At 56.0% G+C, this 13,566-nt stretch overlaps 2 protein-coding genes across 3 annotated transcripts in view; both read right to left on the minus strand.

The window, feature by feature from the left end:
* Nucleotides 1-210: 210 nt before the first annotated feature.
* On the minus strand, nucleotides 211-7,732 carry Susd2 (sushi domain containing 2). The gene is made up of 15 exons (XM_038342907.1): nucleotides 7,594-7,732; nucleotides 6,193-6,400; nucleotides 5,846-5,997; nucleotides 5,160-5,327; nucleotides 4,484-4,658; nucleotides 4,159-4,360; nucleotides 3,890-3,975; nucleotides 3,540-3,808; nucleotides 3,301-3,444; nucleotides 3,040-3,198; nucleotides 1,924-2,172; nucleotides 1,512-1,778; nucleotides 1,231-1,407; nucleotides 964-1,069; nucleotides 211-840 (listed from the first exon to the last, which is right to left on the minus strand). The coding sequence occupies exons 1-15, from the start codon at nucleotides 7,661-7,663 to the stop codon at nucleotides 816-818; spliced, it is 2,457 nt and encodes an 818-aa protein (XP_038198835.1). The 5' UTR covers nucleotides 7,664-7,732; the 3' UTR covers nucleotides 211-815.
* A 2,069-nt stretch (nucleotides 7,733-9,801) lies between these two features.
* The window catches only part of Cabin1 (calcineurin binding protein 1), a 130,078-nt gene continuing 126,313 nt past the window's right edge, over nucleotides 9,802-13,566 (minus strand). For both annotated transcript variants that reach the window (XM_038341128.1, XM_038341127.1), the window contains 3 exons: nucleotides 11,709-11,870; nucleotides 10,526-10,752; nucleotides 9,802-10,375 (listed from right to left, as the gene is read on the minus strand). In XM_038341128.1, the coding sequence (XP_038197056.1) occupies nucleotides 10,232-10,375; nucleotides 10,526-10,752; nucleotides 11,709-11,870 (533 nt within the window). In that variant the 3' untranslated portion in view covers nucleotides 9,802-10,231. The remainder of the gene's footprint in view (nucleotides 10,376-10,525; nucleotides 10,753-11,708; nucleotides 11,871-13,566) is intronic.

A 13,566-nucleotide genomic window follows, 5' to 3' on the forward strand; every position in this document is an offset into this window, starting at 1 on the left:
CTGCTGAGCCTTTTGCAAGCATTGGCCTTTTTGCTGGTTCCCGTGATGCTTCTTAATCCTCCCTGTACATGGAAAAGCTTGGGGGAGACTACGTCAGGGGAAGCAGGAGTGGCGGAAGCAGGCGGGGTTCAGCCTCTGATGTTATTAGTGGGTGACCTCCCAGGCAACTACGGAACAGTTGGCGAAGCACAGGCAGACGCACACGGGGACGAGGTAACACGAGCTTGTTTTCTTCTTGTACAGGCAGGGAAGGGTGTTCCTGAGTACGCAACAGAAGAGGTAGGAGTACAAGCCTGCTGAGCTAAGAGTGTCTCTCTTTTTCTAGAGGACTTGCTCTGTCTGCTCAGGCCCGGAGGCCTCTCCTCACTGTGGGACTGGGCCTACTGGGCTCTCCAGTTGGGTCATGGTGCAGTAGCCAAGGCGGCTCGGTTCTGGGGGCCCTCACAGGATGGGCAGGCAGTCTATCAGGCTCTGGGGAGCGAGGGACTTGTGAGCTTCCAATGCACGACCATTTGGGCTTGGGACCCAGGCACTCCAGCTCTAGATCCCTCAAGTCCGAGAAATCAGAGCCATAACCATTAGACAGAGTGCAGGTTACTGATGGAGGATTGGGGGGTGGGGGGTTCAGGAGCTGGCATATCTGGCATCGTGTCTCCCTCAGTCAGGACAGGTTAGTCACAGGTTTGGGGTCCGCAGCATTGAAGGCACAGATAGTAGACATGGGAATCAGAGGCCTAGGGTACACGTGACTGGGGCTGCTCCTGCGAGGCTGGGTCTTGGCGGCCATGATGCTGCCCATCAAGCGTGCTCCTGTTTCAGGGCTGTGAACGCCACATGGCCCTGTAACGGATATGGGTTTAAAGTGGCACATGGGTCCCACCAACTGTTTCTAGAACGCCTAAGAAAGCTAGAGGGACGGAGGTGGGGGTTCTTAAGTGATGTCCTCCCACGGTGGATCCTTACATATTGTTCTTCCTGTGGCGGCGCAGCAGCACATAGATTATAGAAATCAGGGCCACGATGGCCAGGCCTCCGAAGATGATACTCAGCAGCACTGTGTAGCTCCGTCCTGGCAGAGATGAGAGTAGCGGAGAGTGGTCAAAGACACAGGTGTGCAGAGGCCAGATGGCTCAGGTGTGCAGAGGCCAGATGACACAGGTGTGCAGAGGCCAGATGGCTCAGAGACACAGGTGTGCAGAGGCCAGATGGCTCACGGGAGGGGCATCTCACCTGGCTGACACTCTGGGGTAGGTGTAGACCAGGTACCATCAGCTCGGCATTTGCTGGTCTCAGCCCCTACCAAGCTGTAGCCACTGTGGCAGCTGAAACGGACGGTGGAATTTACCAGGTACTTCAGGCCTTCCTTGTGCCCATTCGAGGGTGGGGGTAGCCAGCCGCAGGACACCACTGGGATAGGGGAGAGCACCAAGGACAGGCCTGAGCTGCTGGCCGCTGAACGGGGCTCGACAACCTGACGGGTCCACCCCTTGACCCCCCTTGCCACCCCCTACCAGGTTGTAGGCTCGCCAGACGTTCTTGGTGCAGTCGGCGGGCAGTCCGTGTGGCATTGCCCACACTCACGTTCCCTGTGCTTATCACGTCAAGGATGCAGAAACGGTCATTCTCGCACAGTCTGGTCACTTCTTCTACCTGGCTGAGTGTGATCTCGTTGAAGAAGAGTGGTATGAAGTTGGGGTCATGCTTGGGTTGGTTCAAGAATTTGGAGACCAGAAATGAAGAGTCATAGGTGAACAAGGAAGAGGTGTTGGGAACAGCCCCTGGGGAGACAGGCAGCAGTCATGTGTGGGCACAGTTCCCTGCCACTGCCAAGTTTCTCTCCTTGATCCGTTGTCACCCTGTCCGATTCCCTCTCACCCTCCCTGCCCTGCTTATTCCGCACCCCCCCCCCCCGGGGTCACTCACAGCTGGCTCCAAACTGGAACACCTCCTGATCGCTGGCATTCGAGGGCAGGACCTGCTCATCCCGCAGGGTGAAGTCATCTTTGGGGTTATCATTGAGTGTCCCCAGGAGACCACGGGTGTGGGTCAGGAACTTCTCAGGCAGCAGGATGGTCACACTCAGAAAAGGACCTTGTATACTGACCTCAAGGCCAGCCCCCGATGACAGCATGATTGACACCTTATCCTCAGAGGCCACTGACAGAAACATGCCTGGCCCCAAGTAGATAACAGGTTACGGTTGCCCTCTTGGCTCCTGTGCTCTGCCCCCCCCCCTTGTCGCAGCACCAGGGTAGGGTAGAGGGTACTTAGAGGAAAAAGGAGGATGCACCTAGGACTAGCTACTGACTCTGGCATGTCACCATTCCCATCTCACAACTCCATGCATCTAGACTCCAGATGGCTGGCCCCAAGGCCATCCCTGCAGGGATTTCCCCTTCTCCATGCTGAGGCTACATGTTTGGGGGTCAATCCCCAACGTGACTACAACAGCCTGGCCTGCTGTGGCTCTTCCTGAAGGTCTTTTGGATGCTCTCACCCATCTCCCCTAGGAGCCATTTCGTGGTTCAACTCTGGGGTAGCACAGCCTGGTGGTAAGGGAGACAGATGCCACTGCTGTGTGTGGCTCGTGGCTGCCACTTCCAACCCGTGTTCGCCTGTGTTAAGTCTGTAGGGCCGGCTGGTGTCTTTGCAGTGGATTTTGAAAATGCAGCAAGGGCCCACAGCAGGAGGTGAGTGCCATCATCGTGGTCTTTAGGCTTCCGTGGGCTATGTGGGCTACGTGCCAGTCACTGGCCTTTCAGGGCTTTGAGCAGGCCCTATAGGTTTGACAGGCATTCCCATGAATATGGAGGTATGGGAACAGCCCTCTGGCTGAGCAACTGCTCTCTTTGGCCTAAGAGAGTCACAGGCAGGGCAAGGATCCCCCAACCTGAGACCATTTGCGTCTTGACTTCTCCAAGGCCCGAGAAACCTTTGCTTTTGTGTTTGGGCCCCAGAGTCTACCACCTCTTGTGGCAGGACGAGGGACAGCATGACAGCCATGGGTAATCAATCCCTGCATCTCGCTTGGCCACTCACCCTTGAGGTCCATCCACTTCTGTTCCGTGAAACTGAGGGCTTTCTGGTTCAACAACACTTGCAGGGCCTGGGGACTGCCAGCTAGCCGCACCTCTACTACATCTGAGTTGCCTTCTTGGACAGCCACTGAAGTCAGTCCTGTGCCACGGGCTTGGGTGCCTAGGTAGCGGGTGTGGAACGGGGTTCTTTTGGTTCCCGTCTACCACCATGGATGACCCAACAGTGCCACCTCCAAATACAGACCATGGGGCCCTGCCTCACCATTGGGCATTCTCCCGGGCTCGGCCCGTCCCTGCACCCTCAGGTCAGTCAGTCTGGCCTCCAACAGCACATACTCGCCGCTCCCGCTGAATGAGAAGCTGGTGCCATCGAAGGTGACAAAGTGGGGGTCCCCAAAGGCAGAGGCTGAGGCGAAGTCGGAGGGTCAGGTAAATTTCCTGGGCCTCTTCCACCCAGGCATGACCCTCCCTCTGCGATCAGGCACCCAGGCCCACACCCACCCAGGCGTGGAGGTCTGTAGGTGCGGCAGTCACTGGAAGGCCGCCGCTTCATGTAGCGGGGACACTCAGGTGCCCAGAGACAACAGTAATAGAAGCTGATGACATCGTAGAGCCAATGGGACATGCCCGGCACACGGGGAGGGGTGCGGTATGGGGGAGCGCCCCAGTCATGGCCGCGGTCAGGGGTGCTGCCGCTCGTCGAGTCTGAGGTCAGGAGTTGTGTGCCTGCTGCGGTATAGCAGCACTGCTGGCCTGAGCCGTACCTGGGGCTAGGGTAAGAGCAAGTCAGGGTCCACGTCGGTAACGTCCCCGATCCCTGCCCATCCCTTATCCCTGGTCGGGTAGCTCACCTGGCCTGCACGGAGCGCACACAGTGCACAGCCCCTGGGTGGTAGGTGCAAACGCTGCCTTGCTCAATGTCACATCCATAGTCAGTCTGCAGAGTACCCAGGAGCGATCACCCGGGCTCTGCATTCCCTCCTCCCTGGGAACCAACCCCAAGGAGACCTTCAGATCCCACCCTACCTCCTGGTGGCCTCTGTCTACCTCAGTCAGGGAGGTTGGTCCCGCCTGTCCTCCTCCCGCTTTCTGGGGGGCCCTAATAGGTTCAGGGGCTTACAAAGAAGCGGCCAGAGTCAGCCCTGGCCTGGGCCAGTGTGCAGGGGCAGTCTGGCAGCTCCGTCAGGAAGTTGGGCAGCTGATCTTCCAGCGCCTCCCAGGCTAGGCATTGTTCACGGGCCCAGGCTACAGAGTCAGCCTGGAAGTCCTCACCCAGGTGCCAGGCCAGCGCGTGATCATTGGTCCAGAGCGCCAGCACATCCCTGAGGTAGAAACGATGCAGCGGCTAGGGACGGGCTGCTAAGCACCTGACCCCCAGGTTTTCCTCGGCAAACTATGCGGTCTGCAGGCGATGATCCCGGCGTGTCGTCTGCCGAGGCCCTTACTGTTGCCCAGGATAGTTCGTGCTGCTGCTGATCCTCAGAGCTCCCACTTTCCACTTCTGGTGCTCAGGAGATGCGGGCTTTGGGGTGAAAGTAAAGATGCCGGAATTGGGGGTGTTTCCAGTCAGAGTGTACAGATAGGACCACTTTGCTGTCCAGTCCTCTGAGTAGGGTTTTCCTAGAGGAAGAGGAGACCATGATCAGCCCTCCCATGGCCCCTTCCTTCTTCCCTCAGTTTCTGGAACTGGTGGCCTGAATGATGGACAGAAAGCAAATGGATAGAGAGACGGTCCCTGCGGTTGGACACGCTCTCATGCTTCAGCAGGGTCCCCGGTTTGGGTGACCAGTGGGGACACTCTTGAATCACTGGTTCTGATCCATGCCAGCAGGCTCAGAGGAGACGGGGTGGAGGTAGTTGCTTCTGTCTTCAACATACACTAGCTACTCAAAGGTCACAGTATCCAACACTCCTGCTGGATCTGGGGTCCACCACGCATGCATCTGGGGTCACCTAGCTGCAAAACCCTCCTCCTCTGCAACGCTGGCCTCAAATTCCTTCTGACTCTCCATTTGCAATCTGCTTCCCAATCCCCTGCCTCCAACCCCACCTGGGACTCATTGTCTCCTAGCTCAGTGTCTGAAGTTCCTAGCACCTCCACCGGCCCTTGGCAGGCCCCACCTGTCTCCTCGTAGCCCCACAGCTCAATGGTGACAGTCGGCGTGGGCAGCACGGAGGTGTTCCAGGTGAGGCTGAGGTTCCCAGTGGTGTTCGAAGTGCCGTAATATTGCCAACGAGTCTCGTTCACCAGCTGGCTCTTCTCAGACTCAGACACTTTGTAGGGATGGGCTGCGCAGGGGTGAATGGGAGAGGACTTGATGGTACAAGAGACCCGGAGGACTCTGAGAACCTCTCAATAACAAACACTGAGAGCAGCTAGGTGAGTCTCCCTCAGGGTCTCTTGGCGGAAAGACACCATGGCCAGGAGAGATGAGGGCCTGGCTTGCAGAGCTGAGGACCCAAGCCAGATTCCAGTTCTCATTTGACTCTTCCCCAGCCCCATGCTGAGGGACCATCGGGTGCCAAGTCTAGGCCTGAACCACCTTGATGGGGACCCCACAGCTCCAACTCCTTGTAGGCTGGGACTCTGGTCTAGATGCCATGGGTGGGGTAATGACAGAAACCCTCACCCAAGGGACTGGTTCAGCCAGAGGGACGGGTAGGCAGACTGGGTGTAGTATCAGTGTGCATGGATTAACGTTGGGGAAAGTCCCCTGGCCTTGGGTTGCGGATGGGAACCAGGGCCCACAGGAGGGTGGGGTCTATGGGCTTAGAGCCTAGACCAGCTTGGCAGAGTGAGGGCTCACCAGCTAGCCAAGTGCCTGCACGAGGGAAGGAACGGCCATTGTCCAGTGAGACGGTGAAGGGAATGTGGCCGCTTTCATAGAGCAAGGGTGATATACAGTGTACTCGTTTCAAATTGTCGATATAGCCAAGGGTCTCGATACTGTCCTTAAACCTGAGGGAAAGAGATGGTAGAGTCAGCCTGAGCCAACAGCTCGGAAGACATACTGTTCCTCAGGGAATGGATTATCCTAGGTGTTTATCTTCCTGCGTGTTCTTGGTCCCAGGGTGCTACCTCCAGCTCCCCCCCACACACGTGGGGTTGAGAGTGTGGGAGCCCAATGACCCAGCTGCTTAGGTCCCCCCCCACCTGCAAATGACGCCATCAGTAGAGCCAGGCCACTCCAAATGCTGCACCACGAAGTCTTTGCCACCCATCATGGAGCCCGAGGTGGGTGAAATCTCTAGGCAGTAGTCCAGAAAGTCTTCACAACAGGTGCCGAGGCCCGAGCAGGTGGGATGACAAGAGCAGAGTCCATCCTGTTCCCCACAGCGCAGGGAGCAGCTACTCTGGGCACCTGGAGAAGAAACTCCCGTGTACTGGGGTCAATTATGCTACACACAAGGCCTGCTTCCCCTGGAGTCCATGACAAGCCTCCATGGATGCTGACCAGGAATTGCTCTGGCTACCAAATGACACAGTGGACAGCCATTGGTTCCATGGGCTGGGGTTCATCTTAGCACAAATAACAGAGTGGCTTCTCACAGCTAGAGAGAAGGGTCCCCTTGCTTGCCACCAAGAGTCCCATTCAAGGTCCAGGAGGGAATGGTGTCTAGGTTGAGCTTTTCCCATCTTTTTCTGGGGGGAGGGTAACAGTTGAATCCCAGAGAGCCCCACCCTCTGCAAAGGCAGCCAGGACACTCCCTTAAGGGGATAGGAGGGACATTCCAGTGAGGATTCCAGCACAATGTAGTTTGGGTGTACACCACAGGCATTGTGGACATCCTGTTCAGGCCTTCCGCTGTGGGCTGTGGAGACCTGTGGCAGGGCTAGATTTCAGCCCCGGGGCTGCAAGGCCAAGACTGGGGTGGGGTGTTGAGTTCTCAGGCCAGAGCACATCTCCCAGCAGGCCCTTGCCAGGCTCTTGATGAAGGAGGTCCACCAAGAGCCAGGCCCAGGCCTCAGCCACCAGCCCCACTTCACTAAGTGGAGTGTTTGCACGCCAAGAGCAGCAATAAATATTTATTGGCTAAGGACTCAATGACTGCAAGGGGTGTGGGAAGATGCTTCAAGATGCCAGGAGATAAAAGTATCAAAAGGGCGGTGACACTTTCCTGATGGAAGATAGGGTGAGGCAGGGGACTGCAGGCTGGTAACTCCCAGCTCAGCTCAACCTTCTCGCTAGACTTTCTTGATTCAGCTGATAGGGACCAGCACAGGGACAGACAGAGGCTGGAGCTCCCTATGTGATCACACCCTTCACTGGGGCTGGGAGTGCAGGCCAAGGACTCTTGGGTTTCCCCTGCTTCCCTCCTAGACCATGTTCTTAAGTGTCCAGGGAACGCAGGATGGGCTTGAGTCAGACCTCCCATCTCTACCAGAAATGTCTAGAAGCAGAAGCCTCAGAATTTCTTCCCAGTACTCCCCAGCACAGCCACAGATGGACTGCCAGATGGACAGACGCTGAACCCAGAGGGGTGTCTGCTTAGGGCCTGCCTGCCTGATCAGGCAGATAAACAGGGAGGGCTCAGAGGGCAGAGTGGGGCATACCTGCTGTGGACTTGGGGCCTGGGATGGTCACCAGCAGCATCAAAATCCAAGGCAGGAGGGCCAGCTTCATGGCGCGTCCTGGGTGTGCAACCAGCAGCAGGCAGCACAGAGGCTCACAGATTGCAGGACGGGATCCCTCTCTGCTGGCCTGGCTCCGCCTACCGGCCCCGCCCAGCGTTCTGCGGCACCACTCCTCCCCTTCCCTCCCCGCTCCTCTCAAAGTCCACAGGTGCCCTTAGAGACCAACAGCCTGATCTGCCTAGCTAGCACATTCTTGTTCCCTCTGCACAGCCTTGGGACCCTGTGTGCGCATGAGGGGCTGGAGTGAGCAGGCATTAAGACCTTTGGCACGTGAGAAGCCAGCTGGCGGACACTGCAAGGCAGCTCAGACCCTGGGTCACACAGTCCGGTCTTGTGTACGAGGCTTCTACAGGGTGGTGACTTAGTCCTGGTCCCCTCAGGACAGACGCAGGCCTCTGCTTTCCTTAGGGAGGTGTTGCTAATGCCCACTAGGCCTGACGGAGGTGGAGCGGGACTTAATCTGCTTGGCATGCAAGTGCTTGGCATGGACTTGAGACTGGGTCACTTCTGATTGACAGCAGGCTTTAGAGGAGCCCAGGGCCCTAGTGCTGCCATTTGGCGAGCTAACATACCCTGTTCTGGGTTTGGGAAGCTTCTGCATGGAAGGAGCCGGGTGGAGACCCTCTCGTGGCTCCTGGTAGTCCTTGATGCCAGGGTGGCCCATGAAGGCCCCCAAGCTTGGGCTTGTTATAGGAGACGGAAGCTGCTGTTTCTCAATGCAGATACATTGGCTAGCCTCGGAAGGCGGAGGTAGGCAGGTTGGCCAATGAGCCGAATCTTCTGGTCTGGCTGGTGAGCCTTCTCTGCTCCTGGGTCTCCGCCAGCCCATTGTTTCAGGCCTTGTCCCTTCTTAGTCAGGGCTGGAGCTCACCTGTGGATCTCCCTTGAGTGAGAAAACCTGTGGTTAGGAGCGGAGCCAAGCTGCTCCTAAGGTGACCGTGTCCCCACTATATCTGCCAACTCCACAGGTCTATGTGGTGAGAAGTCTCCCAAGGCCTTCACGCTCACCTTCCAGAGCAGGAAGAAAAGCTATGTGCACAGGTCCTGTGGCAGAGAGCAGCCTGTGCTAGTATTCCAGGCCCAGGCCTGATATAGGTAGGCACAGAGGCTTGGTTGAGTGCCTGCTGTCCCTGATTTCTTGGCTCTCCAGAGGGCTGGTTGTATGAGGACTCAACTTGGGCCACCATGTTTCTAGCTCCAAAGGGTCTGGATTAGGGATCTAGGTCTGGTTGAGTTTCTTCCTTCTCAATTGAGGGCATGTGCCCAGTCCATGAAGGCACAAAAGGATACCTCATCTCCATTCTGGCCCAGAGCTTTCAAGGAAAGAAAAATAGGGCCCTAAAGTGCTGTGGGTGACAGACATGACAGGCAGGTATGGGCCCCTGGAATCTCAGTATCTCCAAAATGAATGGCATGGATCCCGCAAAGGGAAAGGGCCAGAATCATGACTCTATGATCTGGTGTGGTCTTAAAGTTAACTTTTAGCCAAGTGCTGTGGCACACACCTGTAACCTTGCTCAGGAGGCTGAGGCTAGGCCTGCCTGGGCTTCACAGACAGACAATCTGGTTATGTAGCGAGATCTCGTCTCAGGGCTTCCATCTGGTCTCTCTCCCCAGATCTCACATTTTTATTTTGCTTGCATGTATGTCTGTGCACATGTGTGCAACGCCTGTGGAAGCCGGACGGGAGCACTGGATCCCCTGGAACCGGAGTTAGATCTGGATGTGGACGGTCGCGTGTGTGCAGTCAGGGCTCTTAGTGGCTGAGCCAAACCATCCAGCTCCCAAATCTTACTTCCGAGCTGGCAGCCCACACGCTCCACACCTGTGCAGGTGGTCCTCTCTGGGAGGAGCTACAATGAGGTACACCTCCCAGTTCCTGAGCTCCCTTCTGTTAACTCCCTGGCATCACGGTAGGTCCGCCTTCCTTGCGTCCTTACACTTAACACCATAGGAACTCCAGGAAACCCAACACCCTCTCAAGCACAGGTCCACCCTCACCAGGAGTCTCCCCAGAGTCAGCAGTCCAGGGGTTTCTGAACAGTAGTCCCTGGCTGAGAGTGTGTGTGTGGGGGGGGCAGTCCCTGCATGAGGTGACCACCCCCAGGGTAAGTAAAGAAACAAAGACCATTTTCCCAGCTTTATTAGAAAAGAAACAATGACAAAAAGGGTATGGGGTGAGCCAGGCTCTTGATGCTGCCACCAGAGCCCATGTTACTCTGTCTTGGCACTGAACTGTGGGCACGAGCCTGTACAGAAAGTCAGTATTCATAGTATTCATAAAACAAAACAAAAAAGTGCCAGCCCTGCTGTGTAAACCACAACCAGTTCATCCTCATGTACCTAAGACAGCTCTCATCTTCCTTTGGACCAACACACTGGGCGTGGACAGCCTCAACCAGGGCAGGATGCTGTAAAGAGGGAGCCGGGTAGGCTTAGGAGACCATGGGAAATGGTACCTCACATGGGCTTTCTGGCCTTGCTCAGGGTCTGGACCAAAGGGAGTCCAGGCCTAGCTGTTGCTCTGGGTATGGCCGTAGGAGCTCTGGATGGCCCCTCATATGTCCATATAGTCGTCATCCTCGTCTGTCTCACTCTCCAATGAGGACTCCTGGCTGGATGTCTCCAGAACCTCCAGGGCTGGCTGGCACAGGCTCTCCTTCCTCACATTGGCAGCTGACTGGGCGGAGAGGATAGCTGACTGCACACAGGGCAGGGAAGAACATGGTCAGGAGTGACTGGCTTTACCCTGAACCTCTTGACATTAACCCAAATTCTCACCCAGGCCTCCCCATAACTCAAGCCCCTTCGCAGACCTACACCAGGCCCTCTGCCTGGTACCCACAGTTACCTTCAGCTTCTGCTTGGTCTCCTCCGAAATGCTGCCTTTAGGGGAAAGCAGGGTCGGGGTAGGTGGTGTAACGGTGATCTCAGGGGGGAACTTGGTGGTGGCCGAAGGAATCACCAACTTTGGCATGTTAGATAGGAGGCGGGATTTGGCCCTGCTGGACTCAGTCTTGCCTTGATGGCTCTCCGGTGACTGGGTACTTCCGCTGCTGGGGACCTTAGTGCTGGTGGCTGTTGGGAGACCTCAGAGTTTGAGTTCACTCTCCTGCTTAGTCTGCCTGTCTCTTCTCGCTAAGAACTCAGTTCCTACGGAAGTCAGAGTGCCCATACCATGGATGCTTTTCTGGCTTTCTGCCTATTTTGACTGTTAGGGTCCCAGGCTCAACTCTGGTTGCAGACCTTGGCACGCTAGGTTTGGACTTGCACCATGGAGCACCCTGGGCTCTGAGAGCATCAGTGGCTCCAGCAGTTCCTCTGAGGTTCCCCAGCACCGAGAGAACACAAACCCGCTGTTGCATCTTCTGAACTATTCCATTCCAAGGAGTAACACAAGTGGGCCCCGGTGCATACTTTTTCTCTCTCACTCCAGGATGAGTAAGGAGCTGAGTCTGTCTCCTGGAGGCAGTCGGGGCCATGGCAGACTGCAGATCTGGAACCTGGCAGCCTCCAGGGAGCTGCATGAACTGGGAACAACCCAGCTGCCCTGGCACGACTCCACATTCTTTTAGCCTCATCTCTTTAAAAGGAGTGGGAGCTTATCCAGAGCCCTGCTTGGTCTTCATGAGCTGGCGCCATATCCTTCCATCCCGAGTGGTCTAGGGGAGACCTCGCCAAGCAGTCTCAAGGAGCCTGACTAGGAGAGTGGCTGGTGGGTCCCACAGAGAGGCCATGTCTCTGCTCTTTACAGACCTAGCTGCCCACAGAGAAACCTCGGTGACAGGCCCAACCTCCTCCCCATACAGAACTGCTCCTCTGGGCTTAAGAGAGACTCCAAACCCAGTAGAACCCTTCTGTGGAGCTGGGGTGAAAGGAGGCTTTAGGGTCCCAATAGTGGTCCCTGCCAGACTCCAACCAGGGCCTTTCCTCATCTCTCTTCCAATCCACCAAGCTGTGGATCCTACCTAGAGCTGTCATCTGAGAGCAACCTGGTGGGAGCTGGTGCTAGGCTGCCCTCAACTAGGCCTTACCTTGGCTACAGGTGGGCTCAGCACCTGTCTGGCAAGCAGCCTCCACTGGCCAGCAGTGCTGCTCTGTCAGGGGACCTGTGGCAGTCATTTTCATCTGGTGCCGTGGTTCTTGGGGTGGAAAGCTGGCACCTTCTGTTGCTCCTGACAGCTGCTCTTCTATCTCTATGGAGACACAGGTCAACTGTAGGTAACAATCCCATTCCATGGGAGTTGGGGACAAGTCCCTCTTCCCAGATCCCCACATTTCTGTGACAGACTATGCCCTAGGACATGTAACAGGGAAATGTGGCCAATATGGGGACATTGGGATAAGGTGGCTCTCCATCCCCACAGGAACCAGGGACCAGCAAGTAAGTATTCTTTTGGGATAGCTGCATGAAATAAAGGCACAGGCAGGTAATTTCAAGATATCTATCACACCTCATGTAGACACTATGTGTGTGTGTGTGTGTCTTGCAAAGCTAGCAACTGTGCTTGATAAAATCAGAGCCCTGACTAGTCTTTACGGTCTGGCACCATGTCCTTCCATCCTGAGTGACAGTCTTTGGAAAACCCAGCTAAGAGATCTTGAGGAGCCTGACTGGTAGAGTGGCTAGTAGGGAGAGAGAGAGAGGGGGGGGGGGGGGGGGAGGGAGGGAGGGAGGGAGGGAGAGAGAGACAGACAGACACAGAGAGAGACTATGTCTGTGCCCTGTCTCTGCCCACAGGGACTCACCTCTTGCATCTAGTAAGATACTACCACAAGGCTGTCAGGGGTGGGTTTATATGTGAGGAACCTAATCCCTCTTGTGGCTCACAGGAGTAGGAATCACAACCAGAGTCAAAACCACCAGCTAAGACCAAGGTAGACAGAGAACACGAGGGCACCATGTCTTCCTGTTGGATCGAATCCCTACTTCTCTGGCACAAGGCAGGAGTCTGGCACTGGTCAAGTGTGCCGGAGCCCAGATGGCATTAAGGGACAACTGTATTATCAGCTAGGATCTGCCTCCCACCTCCTTCAAGCTCACAGTGGTCTTGCAGGTGGCTCTCCTTGCGCTCACTCAGGTACACTGTCTGCCCAGCTCTCACTTTGCCCCCTAGGCTTCTGCCAGGACAGCTACCCCCTCCCTCGGGCAGGGAAGAGGCAAGGGCCTGAGTGCCACGAAACTGTCCCGCCTAAGTCTCCACAGAGCTGGTCCAGGGTCCAGGTTGCCTCTCTCCTATCTCTTTTCTTATTTAATGAGGAGCTCTTGCTATGGAGCCCAGGATAGGTCTACTGGATTATCCAGTTTCAGCCTCCTGAGGAAGGGCTATATTACCACACCCAGCTTGGAGAAGACCATATCTCACCTGACCCGAGCCACTCCCTCTCTTGTCTTCAATGCCTGGCAGTTTAGGTCACAGGCGAACAATGGCTGGCAGCATGGAGCAGCTCAGGATTCTCCTGCAGAGTTCCCAGCACCACCTCCCATGTGCAAGGGAAGGCCACCAAGCTGCCTTCCCTGGGTCCTGACCCAATGCCATATCCATCCATAGGGAGCAGGGATTCCCTGAGTAGCAGAGGTGGGGTCAGGATATATAGGTAGGGAGAAGAAATGTCTGAGTTGGGTGTGAAGGCCCATGCACTCGATTTCAGCACTCGGTGGATGGAGACAAGAAGGCCTGTGGCAAGCTCGAGGCCAGCCTGGACTACCCAGACCCTGCTCAAAAAGTCAAAACCAAACAAAAGTATCCATGTTTCTAGATGATATGGATCAACAGGCCTGACTTCCTTGAGGTGGGCTCAGGCACACTCTGGGTAAGGCTTCCTCTCATGCCAGGATGGATGAAGGCTGCTTAGTGTGCCCAGCTGTCAGGTTGCTCTTCCAGCCCTGCA

Source organism: Arvicola amphibius, chromosome 9 (genome assembly GCF_903992535.2).
Source record: "Arvicola amphibius chromosome 9, mArvAmp1.2, whole genome shotgun sequence".
NCBI lineage: Eukaryota > Metazoa > Chordata > Mammalia > Rodentia > Cricetidae > Arvicola > Arvicola amphibius.